Below are 21,591 nucleotides of genomic sequence, written 5' to 3'. Positions count from 1 at the left end.
TTCTTTCATTTGGATCTTTTTGCAAACATAGTTTTCTGAATTCTACATGAAAATTAAAATGTGTCTTTCTACAGATTGCTTTGGGGCTAATTGTTATCATCCAGTGCATGTCACATGGTCTGAGTCAGGTGAGAGGAAATGTTTAAAAATGTTTTCAAAACTGGTTAATCTGCATGTAATGGTCAGCAGCCAATTATACACGATTATCTTGCTATTACATCTATTGTTGGAGAAGCAGGCGGAAGTTGCAGAACTAGTCAGAAGAGAAAAATATGACAAAAGCAGGTGGAGAGGGAGTTAACACTTACATAATGCTGATGTTATGTGTTAGTTTGGTTTTTGTACTGTCTGCAGTTCGAGAAGAGTCTTTCTTGAGCATCTTGGAACTGCATTAAAGCAATAAATTCAGTAGCATTTTGAGCAATCATCATTTTAAAACAGGAAGGTGGAGAAACTGAGTGTTTTAATGCTGCTGTTTTGCTCAAAAGCGGTTTGAATGTTGTCTTACATGTTTATTTACTGTATGGTCTCCAAAACAGATACATGCCAAAGTTGGGAATGCCTTCCAAGAAAAAAATATACTTTACATAAACAAGGTAGTTGGCTATGTATGTGAAAATATATCTCATTCTCGTACTGCTGACTGAAGGATGCACATTGATATCTGATTGTTTTCCTGCAGTGGAGAATGAACGATCAGGAACTTCACCTCATCATTAGACTCCTCTCTGTTGGGCTGGTGGATGCAGATCCAAACACTCTGCACCATATAAAAGAATACAGAGATCTGAGAGGAAGTTCAACCTGAGAGGGGAAGAGTCATCCAGATGATTATGAGTTTCGCTTCCTGATGATTAACCCTGATAAAGGAAACCTGACATGTTTTCTATTACTTTGGTTACTGGTTATTCAAGGAAACATGAGACATGGCAAAGACTGTTGTCCTCCCAAACCAAAAGACTTTGAAGCACTTTCTCATGAAATGATATCCAAAACATCTGGATCATCTGTTCTTATAATAGAAGAAATTATATGATGCTAGCACCGATTCCCATGAAGAAGAACAAACATTAGGGTAGAGAATGTTTATAGCATTTGGATTAGCATGCATTAAACATATTCCTACATGCACAATGTACAGAAATTATTTGGCATTTTTAAGCCAAAATTCAAAGTTTCCAAAGACAGATCTGAAATGAACTGAAGCAATTCCGTTTAAGATATGAAGCTATAATGTATAAACAGTTTAACAAAGTATTGTTGAGCTTTATACAAATTTATAAAACAGCTACCTTAGTGAAAAATATATTAAAATGAGTTTGAAATGTATTTTTATGCATTTATTTCATGCTAAGTATACAACAAATTAATTTACATATTTATATGCTTATTAAAATACCCTGCAGTTGTACTCTACAACCCTGATAAAGGAAACCTGACATGTTTTCTATTACTTTGGTTACTGGTTAGTCAAGGAAACATGAGACATGGCAAAGACTGTTGTCCTCCCAAACCAAAAGACTTTGAAGCACTTTCTCATGAAATGATATCCAAAACATCTGGATCATCTGTTCTTATAATAGAAGAAATTATATGATGCTAGCACCGATTCCCATGCAATTGCAGCTGTGTCCGGAATTATCTTCCTTGGGTGGGTTGTGAGTCGGCACAGCTCCAGTGCGGATGAATCTAATGGCGCTTTTCCACTGCATGGTACGGCTCGGTACGGTTCACTTTTGGGGGGTTTTCCACTGGGTACAGTACCTGGTACCTGGTACTTTTTTTAGTACCACCTCGGTTGAGGTTCCAAGTGAACCGTACCGTTACCAAAACGTGACGTGTAAACTCTGCTGATCACGGATTGGCCAGAGAGAATCGTCACTACCTGCGTCACTGAACTTGCGACACAAACACAACAGAACCGCTAGATTTAAATCAGCACAGTCAGCGAAGGACCGAACACAACTGTTTTGAACAAGCGCGCCTTTTTTAACAACCAAAAAGTGGCTGTTTCGTTGTCTGTTGAGGAAGTACAGACGTTCCTCTTGTTGATAGCAGAGGAGCGGATCCAGTGAGAGCTTGATGGGGCGACGCGGAATAAAAAAGTTTTTCAGGAGTCGCAGCAATAGAGGCGGCGCAACTATAACGACATAATAATCCCGCCCACTCTAAAGCGGTACTGAACTGCAGTGGAAACGCAGACCGAGCCATGCCGTACCGTACTGAGCCGTGCCGAGTCGTACCATGCAGTGGAAAAGCGCCATAATGTTCTGAAGAGTATGTGTGGCAGTCAGACACCTCACTGGTGTGGATATTGTACTTTGCCCTCACAGATTCTAGCTTACGACTTGGAATATATGACTCAAATAAGCATTTTCACCGGATATTGTCATCTGAACAAGTAAGTAACAAGTCTGCCACGTTTGTTCTGACCAACTGAGGAAAAAAAGCATTACAATAAATCAATGGTGATTTAATCTGAATTAGCTCATATCACATCAAACCGTGCAAATTATCATTATTGTTATACTTTATTCTCAAATTGTTAATGTTAACAACATCAGCATTGCGTGACTATGAGTATAGTGTGTATTAGCGTGTAGATTTCAATTTCTGTACAGTCTAATCTCTAATTGTCATACCACTCGAATTTCATATTAAGAAATTCTTTTAACCCAAAAAGCTAATTATGCTCCCTTCGAACTGGTTGTCTTTAAAATACAAATCTTGTGTAATCCCAGGCTATCTGTAATCAGAAGCACATTTAAAACTGGAATATAATTTAATTTCATTCACATGTGTTTCATAAACACATAATCCGATTCCTTTCTGGATTAAAATCCGCCATCAAAATGATACATTTAATTATTCCAGCTGCTGTGAGAAAGGCTATAAACAATCCGCCACCTGCAGGATCCTCACATGCGATAGCCTAGTAGCTGGGACAACTTCTTTATGTTTACAGACGTGACGTAATGACGCAGCAGCATGGTCGAATTTCCTGCGAAAACCTACCCGTACCACTCAAATTAGAAAACATTATTATAAACTGACCTTTGTGAATCGGGCTAAAGTAAGGCAATAGTTTTGAACATTGGCTGGTTATGTACTTGCTCAAATATTGATTTCGGATCATTTTTAACCAAAGAAAAGTTACGGACTGCAGCAAGGGTTAGTTCACCCAAAAATGAAAATTCTGTCATTAATTACTCACCCTCCTGTTGTTCCAACCTCGTAAGACCTTCGTTCATCTTCGGAACACAAATTAAGATATTTTTTATGAAATCTGAGGGCTCTCTGATCCTCCCATAGACAGCAAGGTAACTACCACGTTCAACGTCCAGAAAAGTACCAAGATGATCGACAAAGTAGTCCATGTGACATCAGTGGTTCAACTGTAAAGTTACAAAGCTACGAGAATATTTTTTTGTGCAATGAAAACAAAAATAACGATTTTATTCCACATTTTCGTCTCTACTGCGTCACTTTGGACGCGTGTTCACGACAGTACCATGACGCGAGCGTGTGGCGGCGCCGGCGCTGACCCAGATCCGGTCGTGAACACACAAAAAAAATAAAAAATACTGTCGTGAACGCGCGTCCACAAGTGACGGGTCAGAGAGCCCTCATATTTCATAAAAAAAGATCTTAAATTGTGTTCCGAAGATGAACGAAGGTCTTACGGGTTTGGAACAACAGGAGGGTGAGTAATTAATGACCGAATTTTCATTTTTGGGTGAACTAACCCTTTAAAGTCTGCTAAATTGGAACAACTAGCTTAATTTTGTTGAAATTAAGTGCTGAATTCCAACTAAAGATATACTGAAGTATATTAGATTGTGCTAAAGTGGAACTATTGCAAGTATACTTTAGGCACATTTAAATATCCTCCATTTAAAGATTGATATTATTCAAATATCATACAATCCTCATCAACAGTGACATTAAAACATATTTTAGGCTTAATATTAAGAAATGTGCATTGTGCACAAGTACTCCAAATAAAGTTTAATTATAATTTTTATATTAGTAAGTCTTGAGTATGTCAGTATATATGTTAATAGATCTGAACTATATTTAGTATGAAATAAATATATTATTATATTAATATTATAATATATATATATTACTTTTTATTACCACATATGCAGTTTTTGATTTAACTTGGACAGGACACTCGCTTCATCATCAGTGCAAGTTCCCAGAAATGTCTATAACATCAGATACATATTGTAGTTTCAAATTTACATTAGCAGAAGTGGTCACAGATAAAAAAAAAAATTATATATATATATAAAGCTATGATAATGCAAGTGTACTTATTTCAAATGAGCAACATCAGACATCTGCACTGACGCCACTCAAATCACTTGGAAATGGTTCATATCAGATATTCATAAGGCCAGTTCACCAGAACACATGTACAGGAATCATGTGTCATCATGTTCTCATAAATTTTGGATGTTCTTTCCCTGTGAGAGTAAAAGGAAATATTAATTTGTATATTGGTATTGGTTAAGTATTTATATACTGTAGCTGCTACAACATTTCTCACAAATATTCCAATAGATAAAAATACATAATGAAAATAAAACTCCGAAAACATGATTCTGCTCTTTTCTTACCCCAAACTTTACGGTTCAAAGTTTGTCCCAGTAAGTACAGCAGCACCAGCACAAGCATGTTAAAAAAGTAGAAGACAATCAATCCTGAGTTGCTGAACAGCCCCAGTATAGGGTAAACCCAGATTCCCACCGTTAGGTACACCCAAACCACCCTAAAAGAGAGGGAGAAAATGTATTAGTGTTGTTGGCAAATAGTTGCATAACTAGCACAGTCACCCACATAATCATAACTCACCATCCTAAGTAGGCAACACTAACAAATCCCAAAGCAGCCAAACCATTCTTTGTTTTAGGATAGATATGTGGCTCCACCAGGATCTCACCAAACACGATCGGGAGAACAAGAGTGTGCTATGAGTCAAGTATACAAAGTCATCGTATTTGTCAGTCTATGGATCAAAAGGTCAATTTAATTGTGAAGGAAGATTATTTAATTGACATATTTTAGAATGTATCATACATTATAGGGAACAAACCATAGCATGATTAATCCATGGAGGGAAGAGACTGTCCATTGAAGCTGGATAGACCAGTTGTCGATCATAGGCAAAAATCAGCCAAAACAGCAGAACTACAAACTTAAAACAATTTAAATACATAAATAATAATAACAAGATGCACACAACTGTAAAATAACTACTCATTTAAGCTTGAAGAACTGATATGTATTCAATCTTATGCATTTGTATGCATTAAAAAAGAGTTATTACAATTAACCACCAGTAGATGGTGCACATTCATTGGTTACATTTCTATGCATTTCTGTTCAATCTAAATGTCTATCTAGAAGCAGCATTTAATGGGTTCTGATGGACTCTATTCAACAACAGTAAGGGAAGATCTAGATCCACTTATCTTTGATTCTTGTAATATCCAATTTCTTTTTATTGCTGTAGTTATTAACAAAAAAGTACCAAACAATCACCATTGGAGTACCATGGCAGCACTATGGTATTCTTTTAAAGACCTTTAAGTGCTGCCACAGTACTTCGTATTGAATTTAATTTGAGCATACAAATTTGATTTTACCATTTATGGTTTGGTCTATTCTATTTTAAATCGGAAAGCATAATAGGACTAATGATCCTGACAACAATATTGAGCAACACTTGTTCAGACCCCTGAACTGTACACTCACAAAATCTGTCACTGAGGCGGTACACTTTTTAAAGGTAGACTACTAAAATGTAGACTTCATGTAGTAATTGTTACTCGATAGATATTAGGCTAATATGTACCTTTAAGGTACTAATATGTCTTTTAGGGGTAAATATAAAAGTGTACTTTTTGAAAAGGCACCGCCCCATGAACCATGGACATTTTTTTCTGAGAGTGTATACTAATTTAATCTCTAAAAATAAAGGTGCTTCAAAAGGTTCTTTAAGCGATGCCATAGAAGAACCATTTTTGGTTCCACAAAGAACCATTCAGTCAAAGGTTCTTTAAAGAACCATCTCTTTCTTACCTTTTTGTAATCTGAAGAACCTTCTTTCGCCACAAAGAACCTTTTGTGAAACAGAAAGGTTCTTCAGATGTTAAAGGTTCTTTATGGAACCATTTAGACAAAAAGGTTCTTCTATGGCATCGCAAAGCACCTTTATTTTTAAGAGTGTAGATCACTGGCACAACGCACTCTTCACACGTGAAGCATATTAAATGCATGAAACAGTAGTAGCCTACATCAGTTTTGGCACCTGTTTTCTATTATAGCAGGAAAAAATATATAATAAGTAATATCCAAACTCACCATTCCTACTGGAAACGCAAAGACAGAAAAGAGCAAGTCCTTGCAAAGGCAGAGAAGTGACATTTTGGAGCCTTTCCCCACAGGCTGAAGGTCATTCACAGATGCCAGTCCAAAAAACACTATCTGTAAGAACTGAGAAATGAAACATTTACAAGCAACCTCCAGTGTGTCTATCAGAACAATTTTAAAAGTGTCCTCACAAGGGTGGCACCTTACCAGGTTTAAAAATGTGAGGTATTTCCAGGGTCCGCCATAGACCAACATCCCAGGTGGTATATCTGAATTTCGTTTTGCATAAACAGACTGAATGACAAAGATATACCAGCTGAAAGCAACTATGTGGTAAAATTTCTTCAACATGCCAGTCATGTCTGCAGTCTTACAGTCTGTTGCCGAAATACAAATTTCATCACCATGATCTGAGTTCTCCACTTAGCTGCAGGAGACTTTAAGAAATGCCAGGGGAACTAATTCGGATTTATGAGAATAAAGCTCATATTGAGAGATTAGCCTAAATTGACATGGTGTTATAAAAGTGCAAATACTCACAAAGGGCCTTGTGTTTTTCTGGTGTTGTCATACATACAAAGTATTTTTTCTTCATTCAAAGCACAATTATGTAACACATTCTTAAATATCACAGGCTAAAAAAAAATATGTTGTGTAATTTGGTTTAATTTAAGCATAACTGCATGGCTCACATTTTTGCAGCATGACTCATAACCTGCCTGAGTAGCTAATTAAAGATCAGTGATGTCACATAAACACACTCAAACAAAGGTGAACAAACACCAAAGGTGATACTAACGACACAGTATTTGACCTGTTGTAACATGGTCTATAAGCCCCCATTTACTGTCATCATTTATCATGTTTCACCTGTTTTTTATTCTGTTCCACAGAAGAAAGCCACATAGGTTTGGAATGACATGAAGGTAAATGATAACAGAATTTTTATTTTTGAGTCAACTATCAATTTGTTCCCATATAAAACACCCATAATGGTACCAAAGGGGAATGATTACAGATTTAACAAAAAACAGACATTGTGTAAACTATTCTTTCATCAGAAGATTAATAAACACATTTTTTTCTGTCTGTGTGATAAATTCCTTCCCACTGAGCAGTGTTTCATAACTGTTCCGACAAAAGCAAATAACACAGGTTTGAGATATTAATATTTGAAGAACATGTCTTACGTTCTAGTTTTATTTTAGTTTATATCAGTGTAGTATTACTCATTTTGCTCTAAACATGATTCAAACATACAACTTTTGGAACAGGTGGGAACATGTAACAGACATTATTGGTTCTCTACACGTAGCTTATGAGAACAAATGTTGACAAACTGATTTCACAACTTAAATAAATCAATATTTCATCCTAAATTCATAATATTGCACATTTTTGTATCGATTTGGTATATTGAGAAACTCCTTTTAGTAAAACGTGCTGCATGTTATCCTCGTTGATATGTTACGTGGGCTCAAAAACATGCTTTAGGAGTTTCCATTGTGCATCAACACAGACAGAATGTATTTTACAGTGCATTATCTTTGGTTTACACAATCAACTGATGGACTAGTAAACACTTAAATTAATCATCTAGTGGAATGTCCTTTTCTATTCTCTCGCCAGACCATATGACTGAACAATTTCGCATCCTGTGTTCATTTTGCTCCAGCTCCACTTTGTTCCATGTTTTCCGTTTCCTGCTGCTCACTGCTTCAAGTTCACTACATAGAAAAATGTGTGGCCAGTTACTGATCCACTATGAAGTTCTTTCAGTGTTGGCTTTTAATATCAATGAAAAACATCTGGGCACAAAATACCAATATTAAATGAAAAAATAAAAAATACTTTGAGAAAAGTTTAATGCTGTATTGAAACATGAACAATAGTCTGACTCTGTTAACATGTTGGAGCAGTATCAGAACGATGTTGGAGACTTTCAGAAAATCTGCTCCTTGCTCCTGGCAATATCATGCAACTCCTCCCCCACTCCACATCGCTCACATGCTCTGTCTCTGGCAGCTCCATTTTTAATTAACTCCTTGTTTTTGTTAGGTAAACAACTCTCTATTTACAGTATTTATAACACATCATAATTTCTAGATATAAAACTCACAATAACTACACTAGATTTAGAAATGTGTTTCACAGCTCTATTATTTATATACACACTAAGAAATACCTGTCCTATCAAAAGCTTATTCTTGTCATGCAGATCATCTGCATAGCTTGTTAAGCCCTGCAGGGATTTCCACTCTCTCAATATAGGCAGCACTCTTTGGTATAATCAGAAGTTATAAGACACTTTAATCCAAGTCTGTGCAGGTTCACAGTTATGAGGTAAGACTTTAAGAAAGAAAAGATCTGGCAAAATCGCTTCCCTCTTATTGTTCATCAGTGGAGCCCCTCTTCCATTGGGTTAATTCATGAGGCCTGTGAAAACACCAAATACAAATACTTGAGTAATGTAGGGAAATGTGAATTTACATTTAAACATTGAACTTCAGTCTTTTGGATATTGTGCTTTCGGACATTGAAACTATGCGACACACAATATTTTCATATATTTCGAAATTGTATGAAAAAAATCCTACAACATACTTCAAAACGGCTGTAGACCTTCTTCTCTTTACGCATTTGCTGCATCTTTTGTAGTAACATCTCCCGCTCTTCTGGTGTAGTCTTCGAGGACCAGGACCTTCCTGAATAACTTGAGAACAATTTATCTGCAGAGCTAACCTCAGCCTTTTTGGCTTCATTGGGTGCAGCAAGAGTCTGCTTGGACAGGGAAGATCTGCTTTGGTTCTTTGCTGAAATTTGCTCTAAAAGAACTTTAGTGTCATCTCTAAGGTTGCTACAAGAGATAACATTTGCAGTAGATGTCTGATGGGCAGACACAATCGATTTTGCATTCTCTGCAACAGAAGACTTATTTTCTGAATTACTGTGAACAGTCAAATGTGATTTTTCTGACACCTCGCCAATTTTAGTCACAGTGTTTTCTAGCTCTGGTGTTGTTTGTTTAATTTTATCAACCCCGTTAGAGTCTATAGCTGAAGTATCATGACTCTGAGTTTGCTCTGTAATGGTGTCAGATTTCTGGCTCTCATCTGTTTTCTCAGGCTTTGAGTCTTTTTGACAGCTAGATTCCATAGGATTTGATGATAAACTAGATTGTAATTGTGTTATTCCCTGAGTTGAGTTGATCTCATCCGAGGACAGGCAAGGTTCTGGTGAACCTTGAGGCTGTGTTGAGCTCACCTTCATTGAATCAAGACTAGTTAAAGCACCATTGTCTGTGTCTTTTACTGTATGAGTTATACATGCTTGTGTTTGGTTTAGTTCCACTTGGCTATCGCAAGGTGTAACAGTATCAGATTGGAAATGTTCAGCTGGGGAACTTAAGTCGGTGATAACTGCATTTTGAGATATGCTATTGTCTTTTTGAGTAATGTTAGCCTCTAGAATGGGTATTAGTTTGTTAAAGGCTTCGGGTAAGTTATCATCTTTTTTCTCATTCACACAGTCATACTTTGTTGCAGTAATGTCTTGAAGGGATTCATTTTCTGTTTTAATAGGATGTTTGGAAGTTTCTGTCTCCATTTTGGTGGGATTTTGGGAAAATTCACTTTCTGTTATAGTAAGCTGAGAGGACAAGTCAGTCTCTGTTGAAATGGACAGCTGGAAAGAGTCTGTGGCTGGTACAGTGTGTGTCTGGGAAGAGTCTGTGTCTGAAGAGTCTGTGACTGTTGCAGTGGGTTGCTGGGACAAGTCTGTGCCTGAAGAGTCTGTGACTGTTAGAGTAGGCTGCTGGAAAGAGTCTGTGGCTGGTACAGTGTGTGTCTGGGAAGAGTCTGTGTCTGAAGAGTCTGTGACTGTTGCAGTGGGTTGCTGGGACAAGTCTGTGCCTAAAGAGTATGTGACTGTTATAGTAGGCTGCTGGAAAGAGTCTGTGTCTATTGCAGTGGGCTGATGGGAATTGTCTGTGTCTGAAGAGTCTGTGACTGTTACAGTGGGCCGTTGAGAAGAGTCTGTGTCTGAAGAGTCTGTGCCTGTTGAAGTGGACTTCTGGGAAGTGTCTGTGACTGCTGCAGTGGGCTCAGGGGAAGAATCTGTTTTTGTTGTAGTGGATGTTTGGGAGGAGTCTGTGTCTGCTGCAGTGGGCTCTCGGGAAGAGTCTACCTCTGTTGCAATGGGCTGCTGGAAAGAGTCTGTGTCTTTTACAGTGGACTCTTGGGAAAAGTCTGTCTCTGTTGCAGCGGGCTGCTGGGAAGAGTCTGTGCCTGCTGAAGTGGATTTCTGGGAGGAGTCTGTGTCTGCTGCAGTGGGCCCTCTGGAAGAGTCTATCTCGGCTGCAGTGGGTTGCTGGGACGAGCCTGTGCCTAAAGAGTCTGTGACTGTTATAATAGGCTGCTGGAAAGAATCTGTGTCTGAAGAGTCTGTGACTATTGCAGTGGACTGCTGGGAAGAGTCTGTGTCTGAAGAGTCAGTGACTGTTGCAGTGGGCTGCTGCAAACAGTCTGTGTCTGAAGAGTCTGTGACTGTTACAGTGGGCTGCTGAGAAGAGTCTGTGTCTGAAGAGTCTATGCCTGTTGAAGTGGACTTCTGGGAGGAGTCTTTGTCTGCTGCAGCCGGCTTCCTGGAAGAGCCTATCTCTTTTGCAGCGGGCTGCTGGGAAGAGTCTGTGACTGTTGCAGTGGGCTGCTGGGTAGAAACTTTGGTTGTGGCAGTGGGCTGTTGAGAAGAGCCTGCCCCCAATAAAGGTAATTGTTTGGAATGTTCTGTGGAAAGGACACTTTTTGTTGCAGTGTGGGACTGGGGAGTGTCTGCCTCGGATGTACTTAGGTCTTTGATGGTGTCTACCATTGATGCAGTGGACTGCTGAGAAGTGTCTGTCTCCATTGTGATAGGCTTTTGAGAATAGTCTGTCTCCTTTGCAATGGGTTGCTGAGAAGAATCAGTAGCTGTTGCAGTGGGGTGTTGAGAAGAGTCTGTGGCTGTCACAGTGGGCTGCTGGGAGGAGTCTGTCTCCATTGCACTGGAATGTTGTGAAGAGGCTTCAACAGAAGCATTTGGCTGCATGAAGGGTTGTGTACCTGATGCAGTGGGTTTTAGGGAATGTTTACTTTCTTTTCCCACGTGGTGTTGCATAGAGTCTTCCACAGATGCAGCAGACAGCTGAGAAGAGTCCATCTCTGCTGCAGTGAGGTGTTCTGAAGTGTCTGCCCCCACTGCAGGGGGATGTTTGGAAAAGTCTGAGGATACTGGAGAGTACTGTTGGGATGATTTATTTCTTGCTGTAGTAGGGTCTGTCTGCACTGAAGTGTGTTTTGCAGAGTATTCGCTTTCTGCTCCACTGGATTGTTGGCAATAGTCTGTCCTAGTTTTAATGGGGGGCTGAGAAGAGTCTTCTCCTGTCTCAGTAGGCTGTTGAGAAGAGGCTGCTTTAATTGTAGTGAAGTGATATGACGATTGACTTTCTGCTGCAGTTGGCTGTTGGAAAGAATCAGTTTCTGTTGTAATAGGGACGTTTTGTGAAGTTCCACATTCTGTAGCAGTGGGGTGCAGGGAAAAGTCTTTCCTCACTGCAGTAGGCTGTTGAAAACAGTCTGTTTTAGATGCAGCAATGTGTTGAGAATGGTCTGCCTCTGTTGAAGTAGATTTTTGTAAGGGTTCACTTTCTGTGGTAGTGGGTGGTATGGAAGAGTCCGCTTCCATTAAAGTATGTCGTTGAGAAGAGTTTTTCTCTGTTGCAGGGTGGTGTTGGGAATGCACATTTTCTGCTGTAGATGGTTCAGCCCCTACTGCGGTGAAGTGTCTAGAAAAATCTGCCCCAGTTTCACTGAGGTGTTGAGAAGAGTCTGCCTTTATTGCAGTGGGGTGTTCGGTGGAACTAATTCCAGTTGTAGAAAATGCTGGGGAGGGAACTGTATCTTTGTGGTCATTCTTTGATGGTACACACGTATCTACAATTGCAAGGTTTGCTGCTGAATTAGAATCAAGAGGCAAAGTATCAGAACATGTGCTAGAAGTATTGGGTAGGCTCTGTGAGTCTTTTGCAGATAGACTTCCCTCATTTGGAGTGGAGCATAGTGGTGACACACACTTTGTCTGTGGTAACTTTACAGGCAGACAACTCTCAGTCAGAAAGGCATGGGAGGGATCTGTTTCTTTAGGAATATGATATTGGTTGAGACCAGATTCTGTTAAGGTAGTATCTAATGCAACAGAATCTACTTGATTTTGTAAGGCACAGAGCGACTTCTGTGAAAAAATTTTTAAAATGGGGGGTGTCTGGTCTTCAGCTGTAGATACTGTTCTTGCCACTTCAACAGGTTTTAGAGCTTGATCAATGTCTTCCTTGAAATTTTTTAAAGTTGAGCCAGACTCTTTTGCAAGTTTTTTCTTAAATCTAATTTTTTCAGCATCAGTGGCTCTAAGTAGAATGTCTTTACTCGATTCCTCACATTTAGTGTCTTTACAGGTTTCTTTGATCTCTGTTACTGTGGCAGGGGTATTTTTTGACTTGCATGGAGTTTCTGGGGTCTTGAAAACAGGCCCTTTTTTATCTGCATTATTAGCTAAAGGTTTCTCTGGTAGAGTAAACTTTTGGGTGGCTTTCATCGGATTGCTCTGAGAAGCCTTTGCTGCTGCAAGCTTGCGTTTGGCTGCTAACTCTTTGAAATACCTCAGTCTATAGTCAGGGTCATTCATATCTATGAAAGAAGATGGCTTTTGTAATAAATTAGATGGACATTCATCCCTTTGGCTATTTTTTTCAGGAACTGTTTGAGGCAGCTCTTTTTCTTGCAGATCACCCTTTAATGAATTATTTCGAATATTTTGGCAGGTTTCAACCTTATCTACATCAGAATTTTCACCCATTTTGTTCAGTTCATCCTCAGGTTGTGCAGACTCGGAGTTATCAAATGTGGCTGACTTTACAAAATTGCTCCACTGAAATGGTTGAAATGGAGAACCAGTCCTCCTTTTATCTAAGATTTGTGACACACGAGCTGAAAGTTTTGAAGCTTCATCCCCATCTTTTTCTCCAGCAGTATCTTTCATCTCTTTTGATGTATGCAACTCCAGATTTGAACTGAATATCAGCGAGTGTCTCAGTCTGGAACTCCTCTGGACAGGTCGGTTGGGTTTCCTTTTGAGGAACTCTTCACTTATCTGATTAGTCTCTTTAGTTTCTCTATTCTGCATCTCCTCCGCTTTGTCACCCTCAGTGGTGCAAGAAGACTCTGAAGTTGATGCTGGTGTTGTTTTGATATTTATTTGTGACAAATCAGATGGAGGATTAGCTAAACTGTCAGGTACAATAGAATCATTTTGAATTTGGACAAACGTGGGATTTTCCCTAGGTGAAGGTATCCTGTTAAACTCTCTATTTCCTGGCCTAATTTCAGCACGTATGGGGCCACAAGGAGCTTCCTGCGTAAAACATGGAATGTCATCACATGCAGTGGATCCTTCAAGTTCAGCTAAATCCAGCTCTCCTGCATCATCATTTGCACTGAGGTATGAGCTGATCCTCCAGTCCCGCAGGCCTTGCTTTTGACTCCCATCCTGTGGTTTGCGGTTTACATTGAGGAAACGTTTCTGTTCTGGCGGGTTTGGTTGTGTTGGGGAGGTCTGACATGTATAAGACTGTCCCATGCTATGTCTCTTGAGATTGGACTGCATATGTGGTAATACATTTCTTGGACCATGTCCTTCCTCCACAGCAGGTTGAGACTGCAGGTATCTTTGAATATGGTCATAAGCTCCAGGTGGCTCAGCCTCATCTCCCTCATGAGGGTAGACAGGCCCTGAAAACTGATCGATGTGTTGGCCTTGGCCTCTAAACCTTCCATACATGTCATAACCAGATTGTAATTCAGCTCCCTGGTAAATATGTGGTTCCCTTGCAAAGTGGCCGCCCTGCGGCATTGCTCCCTCTATGTACTGGTTTCCTCTCATTGTTGGATGGTTTTGAGGAGGCATGTATTCATAATCAGGTATATTTCCGTAGCTATGTCTTTTGAAGCCAACCATTTCATTTGGTCCACTCATTTGCCTTCCATGCTCTATAAATTGATGGTCCCCTCTATATTGCTGGGCAGCATGCAGGTTCATGTGCCTCTGAACTGAGGGATTTGCTTCTGGTGCACTGTGGATGGATTCACTCCTAAAGGGTAACATTTTGTAACCCAATTTCATATGATCTTCTGTAGTACGTCCAGCCCATTCCATGTCCATAGTTGGATATTGTCTGTTAAACATGTGGGCCTTTTCTGTGTTGTAGTCGCTTTCAGGTTCACCACCATAGTGTGGCATATTTGCCAAAACATTTTCAACAACCAGTGGCTCTGAATGGGCAAAGAGAATCCGAAACTCTTCATCAAAGGTGGTTACAAGCTGTCCCAGAAATAGATGAGCAAGACAGCGATGTATCTTCTCAAAAGACCACATGAAGCTGCAACACAAAGTGAGAAAATATATTAATCAACACATATTAAATGACTACACCAAAAACACATATAAGGTATTTTTATGGTTTGCAAATAACTGTCAAAAGAAAAAAATGTACCTACCTATAGTTACCACTTAAAACAGCTCTGCAGTCTACCAGAATAAAGCGATCCATCATCTGACCTTTGAAGGTCTTTCCTGTTCTGCAGTAATAGGTACTACCAGACACGGTTCTTACCCGCATGAACTGCAAGTGAAAAGTATATAAATTAATTTGTGCTAATTTAAAACAACCAAATATTAAGTGTCTTTTAAAGTGTACCATCTAATGGTAAAAACAGTAAAGTCTTAATAATGCTCACATATATTGTTCATACAAAGTACTCAAAATAAGTATGCAACAGTACTTTCCTATTATTTCTATTATAGGAAATTATATTTATATAATTTTCATGATATTTCTGTTTCATTCAAAAATAATGCTAAGGCCATTTGTCACGATCCATTCCCTGCTCACCACCAGAGGTTGCCACACACGCCACTCAGACTTTCACCCTGGACTCCATTTCCCAAGATCCCCTCTGTTTACACCCTCACCTGTTTCCAATAACCTGGACACTATAAAGGTTGTACTCACTCACATACAGGTGCTCAGTATTGATTAGCCTAGCTGCCATATCAAGCGCTTCCTAGTATCCTGTTTCCTAGTCTTGTTTTTTTCTTTGCCTTGTTGTTTTGACCCTAGCCTGTTTATCTCGCCTCTGATAATTTGCCGCTTGCCTTTATCTATTAGTGATGCAAAATCCGATTCATTTCTGCGAACCGGTTCTTTTCGGACAGATCGGCTCATTGAACTGGTTCAAAAAGCCAATTCATCGGTTCCTGATGTCATCAAGCAATACGCATTTATTTTCTAACAACTCAGTGCCATGTTGTATCAATGAACAATTCAAATAAGTCATTTGTGTCAACACATATTGAAACATTAAAAAATAAAGTTATTTGTGTGAAAGCATATTGCTGATTATTGCCATATAATTCACTTAAGTTAATGGTGTTTGTGGTCACAGTTTCATCCGCGGATCCTCAGATACGACTAACTGACCAATATTGACAAGCCTACAACTTGGATAAGATTCCTAAAAGTTTCGCACCTACAGCACACATTACAGACATTGATGCACAAATGCGGATTTGTTCTACATGTCTACAGTATAAAGAATGAATAAACCAGTCTTATAAACTCCTTGATTTTGCTTAAGCAACTTTAAATATAATATGCATGCACAATAAACTACTGTAAAATGTATTTACATCACTCGACAGAAAGGTTTTTGCAGGTTTTAATAAAATGTAAATTAATAACAGTCATAATAAACAAACATATTTCCAGTACGCGCTTAAGGCTTGCACAGTATCGTCAACTCACTCATCAGAATCTTCGGTAATCCTCTGCAAACTTCGCCACGGCTCATTCGGTTCTTGTTGAGTCCTCGGTAATACTCGGCAAACTTCGACAGTTGGTTGAACCGGCTCATTCGGTTCTTTTTGAGTTGGACGTGCTACTTCGGCTGTGCGTCCTGCGTCATCAACCCAGACCTAAAGTTCGATTTGTGAACCGGCTCAACCGGATACTTCCTGAGAACCGGCTCAAAAGAATGATTCGTTCAAGAACCTAACATCACTATTATCTATTGCCTGTGTTGGATTATTCTCTTGCCTTGCCCTCTGGACACTGTTTGCTGATGTATTACCTTTGCCTGTCTGACTACGCTCTTTGTTTGAATAAAAGGCTGTAATTGGATCCGACCCTGCCTACACTACCCTCATTGTTACAGCCATTAAAATATATGCTGATTTTGAGTAAATTCTATAAATCTATAAATCATTAGAAAATAGCTATAAAAAACTCTCTTAAGGACTACTCAACTTAAATATAGATAAACACCTATGAAAAGTACTTACTTTTATTTCATCCAGATTCACCCTACAGTTGTTCACCATCCCAACAAAATGGTGAGCATTCAGTTCATCAAGAAGAACATAAACAGCCACACCACGTGTCGCTGCACCAAGGATATCAGCAAAGATGTCAACATCTGTAAACATATCCATCACCACAGCAATAACCTAGAACAAGAAATAAAAAATATATTACTCAAAGAAAAACATTATGCATTACATGACATGATATCAGAATAAGTTTCAGTTTTTGTTTTCTTTCAAGGGTTTTTTTTGGGGGGGGGGGTTGTGCTTGTGAAGTGTCAACATTGCAGGATAACCATATATACAGTAAATGACAAAGAGGTCAATATCAGATGAAGAGTGGTGGAGGACAGGAAAGACTGTCTACTTTTATGTTTACTTAGACTTCGGTTTACCACATTGTCAACAATGATGGCCCAGTCTATTTTACATGTCTAGTTCATGAAAGAGACTGTCAAAGTAAAAGAAAAGAAAAAAAATCTGAAACTCAAACTGCCTCAACTGTGAATTCAGTCTAACAAAAGAACATTTTGGAGAAAAAAGAAAAAAAAAAACAAGCCTGCAGAATATGCATGATACTTTTACAATAGGCAACAGTTTATGTAATTGTATGCCATCTCATGCCATCATTAATCACACCAACTATTATGATATTACATTACAGATCTTGTGTCAATTTGGCATAAAATCAGCATTTTTCATTTTGCACCTTTAGGCAAACTGAAACAAGAAACTTGTATTGTTTGCAGTTGAATTAACTGGAAGTTATAATGTCTAAATCGAAAGAAGTTAATTCAGTTGTGTTTGCCAATTAAACCAAAGTTCTAATTATATACTACAACCCTAATGAGTGCATAATAGCTGTCATTATGTCAAGTTTAGAATGAAAGCCCAGCTGTGAAACTAGTGTGACCAGTTTGCTGTACTACGCTCTTACTACTTACTTGTGAAAACAGTATCAAAGCGGTTAAAATCACTGAGCAATAAGGGAAGACAGTCTGTATTTACTGACTTCTGTCATGCACTAATAATATCTTATTCCTGCACTTGAACAGCATGCAAAACTCACTTGTTGTGCATTCTTGATCATTCTGCGGACTTGCTCCTTGATACTGGGCATCTCGGGGTCAGACGGGTTCACCAATGTAGTGACCTCAGTGGGTCCAACAAATCTGTATTGCTGTGGCCAGCCTAAGTCAAGGCTCGGAGCATCATGGTCTGAATGTACCGGCCAGTAAGTGTCAGAAGAGCCATCTACATCTTCAGCCATGTATCTCCTCTCTGGCTGGGCGGTGCGATGCGGAGCCTGCACCATGTGTCTGATATACTCAATCTCTGAACGGGATAAGAAATCAACCACATCTGCTTCCTGAAGAAACCCACAGTAGCCCTCCAAGTCAGCTTCAACCAGGGCATCAATCGCCAATCGGTATTCCTCACGGTAATGAGGGGGCAGGTAGTTGGGGTCCAGGGGATTGTCCCCGGCAGAGGAGCACTGGGAAAGATGAGCCATATTTACACCTGCACCAATGCAGACAGAGTTAAGAGAATAATTAACACCAGAAAAATGGTAATGCACATTAATTCCACATGAGGGCAACCACTCTTTTTCTTCCATAGTTACATTAAACATAAATCAAACACATGGCTGGATTATTGTAAATGCACACATTTTGATATAAACAAACAAAAATATGCTGTATACATATCAAATTTGTAAAAAAAAGAAAAAGAAAAAAAGACTGCTCACATAAATGTAAACATGTAAGAAGTCTTTGTTTCTTAGATTTTTTAAACATAACCCAATGTCTGTTTCAATGATGAACATTTTTTGAGTAATTAAATGCTATTTATTTATGTATAGTCATCCAGTGACATCCAAATCAATAAGAATGGATGTCACTAACTCAATAAATGAAAAAACCCCGAAATCGAATGTGATATTCCTAAAACTACAAATAAAAGCAGGACAAGTCATAATATCATACTATGATTTCAATTCATTCATTTACACCTTTTTTATTATATATTTAGAAATAACTGCTAAAATGGTCACAAACTTATTCTTTTGAATGCAGGCCTATTTATTATCAGTTATGGTGATTCTAGACATTTTAGTCATAATTGTGTCCCCGTGTGTCTGAAGGGTTTAAATACGACATGGATACTAATACAGAAGAGAAAAAAAACGATCACGGAGTCCATTTCAAGTCTAAATGACACATTTAAGTAATTTTAGTTAACACGTCAATCTAAATTATCTCTGAACTTTCACATTCTATTATAATATCAGCCAAATATTACTTGAAATATTACTTACTCGAAAAGCACGAATCCTGCACGTTATCAATCAAAATTAACCTGAATGGATCGAGTAAAGATCTCACATCTGCTTCAACAACCTCTGGGGTGTGTCACAACAATAGAGAGACCACCATTTATGGGCTGAACTTGTCCAATTTTTCTCTTGTATTTATTTAAGTACAACTCATCGATCGATAACTTAATCACAGACATGTTTTCTTTCTCGTGAGAATCGACGCGACTCCGTAATTTGTCGTCGCGAATCGTGAAGTTCTCCAAGTTTAGAAAACTTAGGCTACTGCCAAGCAACAAAAAAAGTACAATTATGAACTACAATGACTTGGTAAAGTTTCCTCACATCGATTTAAAGTCGACTTACCGATCTAAAGTGCAGCTTTCCCTTTAATTCTCTGTGTAAAACCCCTTCATCGATGCAAGACCGTCATGACGAACATACAGACGCAGTAACTTTCACTCCAGAGGAAGAAGAGGAAAACACACACCTCAGCCAACACACACACCACTCCAGAGGAAGAAGAGGAAAACACACACCTCAGCCAACACACACACCACTCCAGAGGAAGAAGAGGAAAACACACACCTCAGCCAACACACACACCACTCCAGAGGAAGAAGAGGAAAACACACACCTCAGCCAACACACACACAGACGCATACACGCGCACACAGGCAAAACCTGTTTGTGTTCGCGAGCAAGACAAAAAGAATGATACAGTCCTACTCAAAACAAGCGTTTGTCCATCTTTTCAAAAGACAATTCACTTGCGTGAGTTTCTGAGAAGTTAAAGGGGTCATATGATGCTGCTAAAAAGAACATTATTTTGTGTATTTGGTGGAATGAAATGTGTTTATGCGGTTTAAGGTTCAAAAAACATTATTTTCCACATACTGTACATTATTGTTTCTCCTCTATGCCCCGCCTTTCTGAAACGCGTCGATTTTTACAAAGCTCATCGTTCTGAAAAGCGAGGTGTGCTCTGATTGGCCAGCTATCCAGTGCGTTGTGATTGGCCGAATACCTCAAGCGTGTTACGCCCCTTAACATACTGTGATGATGCCCTGTCCCGGAGCGACGACACAAAAACATTAAAGGGGTCATATGATGCTATTTCATTTTTTTCCTTTCTCTTTGGAGTGTTACAAGCTCTTGGTGCATAAAGAAGATCTGTAAAGTTCAGTGTTGTAAATACAACTTAACCACTGATTTCTAGTCGTGTCCTCTTTTGGAAGACCAAACAAAGTAGGGCTAGAGTGAGCGGAGGCCGGCGGCTAGAGTGAGAAGAGGCCAGCTTGAGTGAATGGCAGCGGGCGGGCTTGAGAACGGCGCGGCCGGCGGAAGTTGATGTTGATGAAGTTGATGTATTTCCTCAGCGACCAGCACGGATCAGCTCTAGGCGTGGTTGACTCTTAACTTTTATAAAGAATATCTCTTTGGATTTGAGACTTTAGTCTTTGCAACTTTACTTTTTTTGTAAAGTTTTTCATTCATGACACAATTGATTCCATAACATTGATTTCCATATGAGTATTAGGGTATACTTTGCAACTTTACAGATCTTCTTTATGCACCAAGAGCTTGTAACACTCCAAAGAGAAAGGAAAAATTTAAATAGCATTATATGACTCCTTTAAGGACAGACAGATTTCATTCATGACACGATTGATTCCATAACATTGATTTCCATATGAGTATTAGGGTATGTGCAAAGTTATTAATTCTCAATCCTAGTCAGTCTTTAACACAAGATCCTGATAACAAAGACTTGATCTGGAGCTCAAATACACACAAATTTAAGAATATGTGTTGGCTGAACATACAGTCAGTCAGAGGTCACAGAAAAGTTCCACCTGCAATAACACAGATCTTCAGACACTTATAAAAATACAAAAAATATTATTAAAGTCATCAGTAATTAATTAATTTAATGTTTTTAATTGAATCCCTCTCAACTAATTCAATAGCAAACAATGCAATAGCTATACATTTTTATCTTACTGAAGAATTAATGCACACATAATACCAATGAACAAGAATGTATTTGGACAAAGCCATAAAAATGTTATGAACATTCTATATGTCAAATATATTACCTGGATAACCAGTGATTGATTTTACTTTGCATATGACAAACATTTTATCTTAGTGTGTGCAATCGAAGTGCAGATAAAATAATGGGGTCAAATGAGCCTGAACTTGTTAGGCTGGAACAGAATAACTTCTGTTAAGACAGCAAGGTCAGAAAGAAAAACATATAGTCTATGTGAACAAAACTGAAATATGCAATGGGTACTAACATTACAGTGCTATACATAGATATATTATACTATCATACTATGCATGTTATATATTTATATAAGAACACACATAATATGAACATGTCTGCTTGTACTTTAAATCATTGATCAGTATGCATGTTCCTTGAAATGCAATGTAAA

At 38.7% G+C, this 21,591-nt stretch overlaps 2 protein-coding genes across 3 annotated transcripts; both read right to left on the bottom strand.

Moving 5' to 3' along the window:
- Nucleotides 1-4,084: 4,084 nt before the first annotated feature.
- On the bottom strand, nt 4,085-6,802 carry LOC107549152 (androgen-dependent TFPI-regulating protein). Its single transcript, XM_016230138.1, has 6 exons — nt 6,589-6,802; nt 6,373-6,504; nt 5,102-5,203; nt 4,861-4,976; nt 4,626-4,777; nt 4,085-4,472 (listed from the first exon to the last, which is right to left on the bottom strand). Exons 1-6 carry the CDS (start codon nt 6,739-6,741, stop codon nt 4,441-4,443), a joined length of 687 nt encoding a protein of 228 aa, XP_016085624.1. The 5' UTR covers nt 6,742-6,802; the 3' UTR covers nt 4,085-4,440.
- Nucleotides 4,335-19,647, bottom strand: LOC107549150 (protein FAM83H-like). 2 transcript variants are annotated; one of them, XM_016230135.1, is made up of 7 exons: nt 19,151-19,211; nt 17,900-18,351; nt 16,810-16,974; nt 14,967-15,091; nt 8,986-14,848; nt 7,572-8,817; nt 4,335-4,346 (listed from the first exon to the last, which is right to left on the bottom strand). In XM_016230135.1, the coding sequence occupies exons 2-6, from the start codon at nt 18,341-18,343 to the stop codon at nt 8,809-8,811; spliced, it is 6,606 nt and encodes a 2,201-aa protein (XP_016085621.1). In that variant the 5' UTR covers nt 18,344-18,351; nt 19,151-19,211; the 3' UTR covers nt 4,335-4,346; nt 7,572-8,808. The 2 variants fall into 2 exon arrangements, with proteins under 2 accessions (XP_016085621.1, XP_016085620.1); XM_016230134.1 differs by lacking the exons at nt 4,335-4,346; nt 19,151-19,211 and adding an exon at nt 19,514-19,647 and having other exon boundaries at nt 7,077-8,817.
- Nucleotides 19,648-21,591: the final 1,944 nt, after the last annotated feature.

The sequence above is a fragment of the Sinocyclocheilus grahami genome, unplaced genomic scaffold, assembly GCF_001515645.1.
Source record: "Sinocyclocheilus grahami isolate Dianchi unplaced genomic scaffold, SAMN03320097.WGS_v1.1 scaffold363.1, whole genome shotgun sequence".
Taxonomy (NCBI): Eukaryota; Metazoa; Chordata; class Actinopteri; order Cypriniformes; family Cyprinidae; genus Sinocyclocheilus; species Sinocyclocheilus grahami.
The sequence above is the reverse complement of the archived record's forward strand: the minus strand, read 5'-3'. Positions and strand labels throughout refer to the sequence as shown.

Coding starts and splice junctions, on each gene's coding strand:
- LOC107549152 (XM_016230138.1), bottom strand. CDS start 6,741: ATGACTGGCATGTTGAAGAAATTTTACCACATAGTTGCTTTCAGCTGG. Junction 5,204..6,372: donor TTGCGTTTCCAGTAGGAATG/GTGAGTTTGGAT, acceptor AATTGTTTTAAG/TTTGTAGTTCTGCTGTTTTG. Junction 4,473..4,625: donor TTTGAACCGTAAAGTTTGGG/GTAAGAAAAGAG, acceptor TTACTCTCACAG/GGAAAGAACATCCAAAATTT.
- LOC107549150 (XM_016230134.1), bottom strand. CDS start 18,343: ATGGCTCATCTTTCCCAGTGCTCCTCTGCCGGGGACAATCCCCTGGAC. Junction 16,975..17,899: donor TGATCAAGAATGCACAACAA/GTGAGTTTTGCA, acceptor TTCTTGTTCTAG/GTTATTGCTGTGGTGATGGA. Junction 14,849..14,966: donor GTTTTAAGTGGTAACTATAG/GTAGGTACATTT, acceptor TTTGTGTTGCAG/CTTCATGTGGTCTTTTGAGA.